Raw genomic sequence first — 1,946 nt, forward strand, 5'->3', positions numbered from 1 at the left:
ACGGGGGGGGCGGGGGGGGGGGGGAGGACTTTGGCTTTTGCCCTGAGAGCGGTGGGAAGTGACTGAATCGTGTACTCACCGTCTCCCTCTGGCGGCTCCTGGGGGAACATGCTGAGGGATCAGGATGTGGGAGGCTGCCGAGCCCAGGAGGTGAGAAGTAGGTGGCCTCCGGCCGAGTTTCCTGAATGCTGGACTGATCGTTTCCGCTGTTTACCATCTGTTGGCAGAGACAGATGGTCAGTCTGGAGGATGACGTGGCGTGAACATCTGCCTGGAGTCCGTCCCTGCCCAGAACCCTTCCTGAGACCTCGCCGGCCTCGTTTTAGTCAAAGACAGAGAAGACCAAAGCATTGCCTGCCAGAGCTTTGTTTTATATATTTATTCATCTGGGAGGCAGAACAGGCTTCGGACAGTGTCCATGCAGTGGCTTGGGTTGGGATTTTTGGTTTCTTTCTTTACTTGTGAAGGAGAAGAGAAACAGGCCCAGGGGTGCCAGGATGACACGTCCATTTGGAAGTTTTGAGTTTCTCTCCACCGTGACACAATCCTCAAACGTGGAAGATGAAAGGGCAGGGGATGTCAGGTCCAGAGAAGCAAGTGGCTTTCAACACACGACAGCAGATGTCACCAACGGGACCCCTGGCCCTGCCTCGTCCACCAGTCTCTAAGCCGAACCCTTAAACTCAGGAGTCAACGTGTTTACCTCTTCTACGCAAGCCTTGCTCAACAGCCAAGTTAGCCTTTGCCCTGTCACCCCCGAATCAGGACCCACCCAGTGTCTTTCAAGCTGGGCTTGTACCTTCCTCAAACCGGGAAAGGGATTCATGGCGTCGGAACTGATCCGGCTGAATCCGGGGTGGCACCGAGACCAAACTCATTCCCCAAATGACGCCACTTCCCAGAGGGAGAGCCTGAGTCTCTGGTCACCCTTCATATTTATTAAGTGCCTGAGACACCCGGTTACCTTGGCCATGAGGACACGTGGCCTGCACCCAGGTGTGGCTGTCAGGACGCCAGCCTGGTGCCCGTCCTCCCCACCCCTACCCACTTCCATTCCTGTGGTCTCCTTGCACTTTCTCAGTTCAGAGTTGTACATTGTGTAAACTCAGCATCTGTGTTGTTTTGCACTGTTTTCTGTCGTGTGTGTTGGGATGGGATCTCAGGCCAGGGAAAGCCTGTGTCAATGAATGCCAGAGACAGAGAGGGGCAGGTTGACCGGGATTTCAAAGCCGTGATGGTGAATATTGAGAACTGCCATTGTCTTCTTTATGTCTGCTCACCTAGTGCCTCCACTACTATGCAAATGCCTCCAAGCCATTCACATCCCCGATCTTGTCATTGATGGGTATGTGTTTAAAACATGCATGGTAAGGCCAGGTGCAGTGGCTCACGCCTGTAATCCCAGCACTTTGGGAGGCCCAGGAGGGCGGATCATCTGAGGTTAGGAGTTCGAGACCAGCCTGGCCAACATGGTGAAACTCTGTCTCTACAAAAAATACAAAAGGTAGCCGGGTGTGGTGGTGCATACCTGTAATCCCAGTGACTCGGGAGGCTGAGGCAGGAGAATCGCTTGAACCCAGGAGTTGGAAGTTGCAGTGAGCTGAGATTGTGCCATTGCACTCCAGCCTGGGTGACAAAAGCAAAACGTGTTTCAAAAAAAACAAAACAAAACAAAAAACACATGCCTGGTGCATCAGCAGCCTGTGGCCTCTGGCCAGGCATGGCGAGGCTGAGGTGGGAGGAGGGTTTGAGCTCAGGCATTTGAGGCTGCTGTAAGCTATGATTATGCCACTGCACTCCAGCCTGGGCAACATAGTAAGACCCCATCTCTTAAAAAAATGAAGTTGGCCAGACACAGGTGCCTCATGCCTGTAATCCCCTGTAATCCCAGCACTTTGGGAGGCTGAGTCAGAAGGATCACTTGATCTCCTGACCTCGTGATCTGC

General features: G+C 53.4%; 1 protein-coding gene across 5 annotated transcripts in view; it reads left to right on the top strand.

The window, feature by feature from the left end:
* The window catches only part of LDLR (low density lipoprotein receptor), a 47,914-nt gene extending 46,424 nt beyond the window's left edge, over nucleotides 1-1,490 (top strand). For 4 of the 5 annotated variants that reach the window (XM_011994749.1, XM_011994765.1, XM_011994758.1 and 1 more), the window contains one exon: nucleotides 228-1,490. In XM_011994749.1, coding sequence (XP_011850139.1) covers nucleotides 228-263 — 36 coding nt within the window. In that variant the 3' untranslated portion in view covers nucleotides 264-1,490. The remainder of the gene's footprint in view (nucleotides 1-227) is intronic. The other variant, XM_011994750.1, reaches the window with a different exon arrangement.
* The last annotated feature ends 456 nt before the right edge of the window (nucleotides 1,491-1,946 follow it).

This window comes from Mandrillus leucophaeus, unplaced genomic scaffold (genome assembly GCF_000951045.1).
Source record: "Mandrillus leucophaeus isolate KB7577 unplaced genomic scaffold, Mleu.le_1.0 Scaffold112, whole genome shotgun sequence".
Lineage (NCBI taxonomy): Eukaryota > Metazoa > Chordata > Mammalia > Primates > Cercopithecidae > Mandrillus > Mandrillus leucophaeus.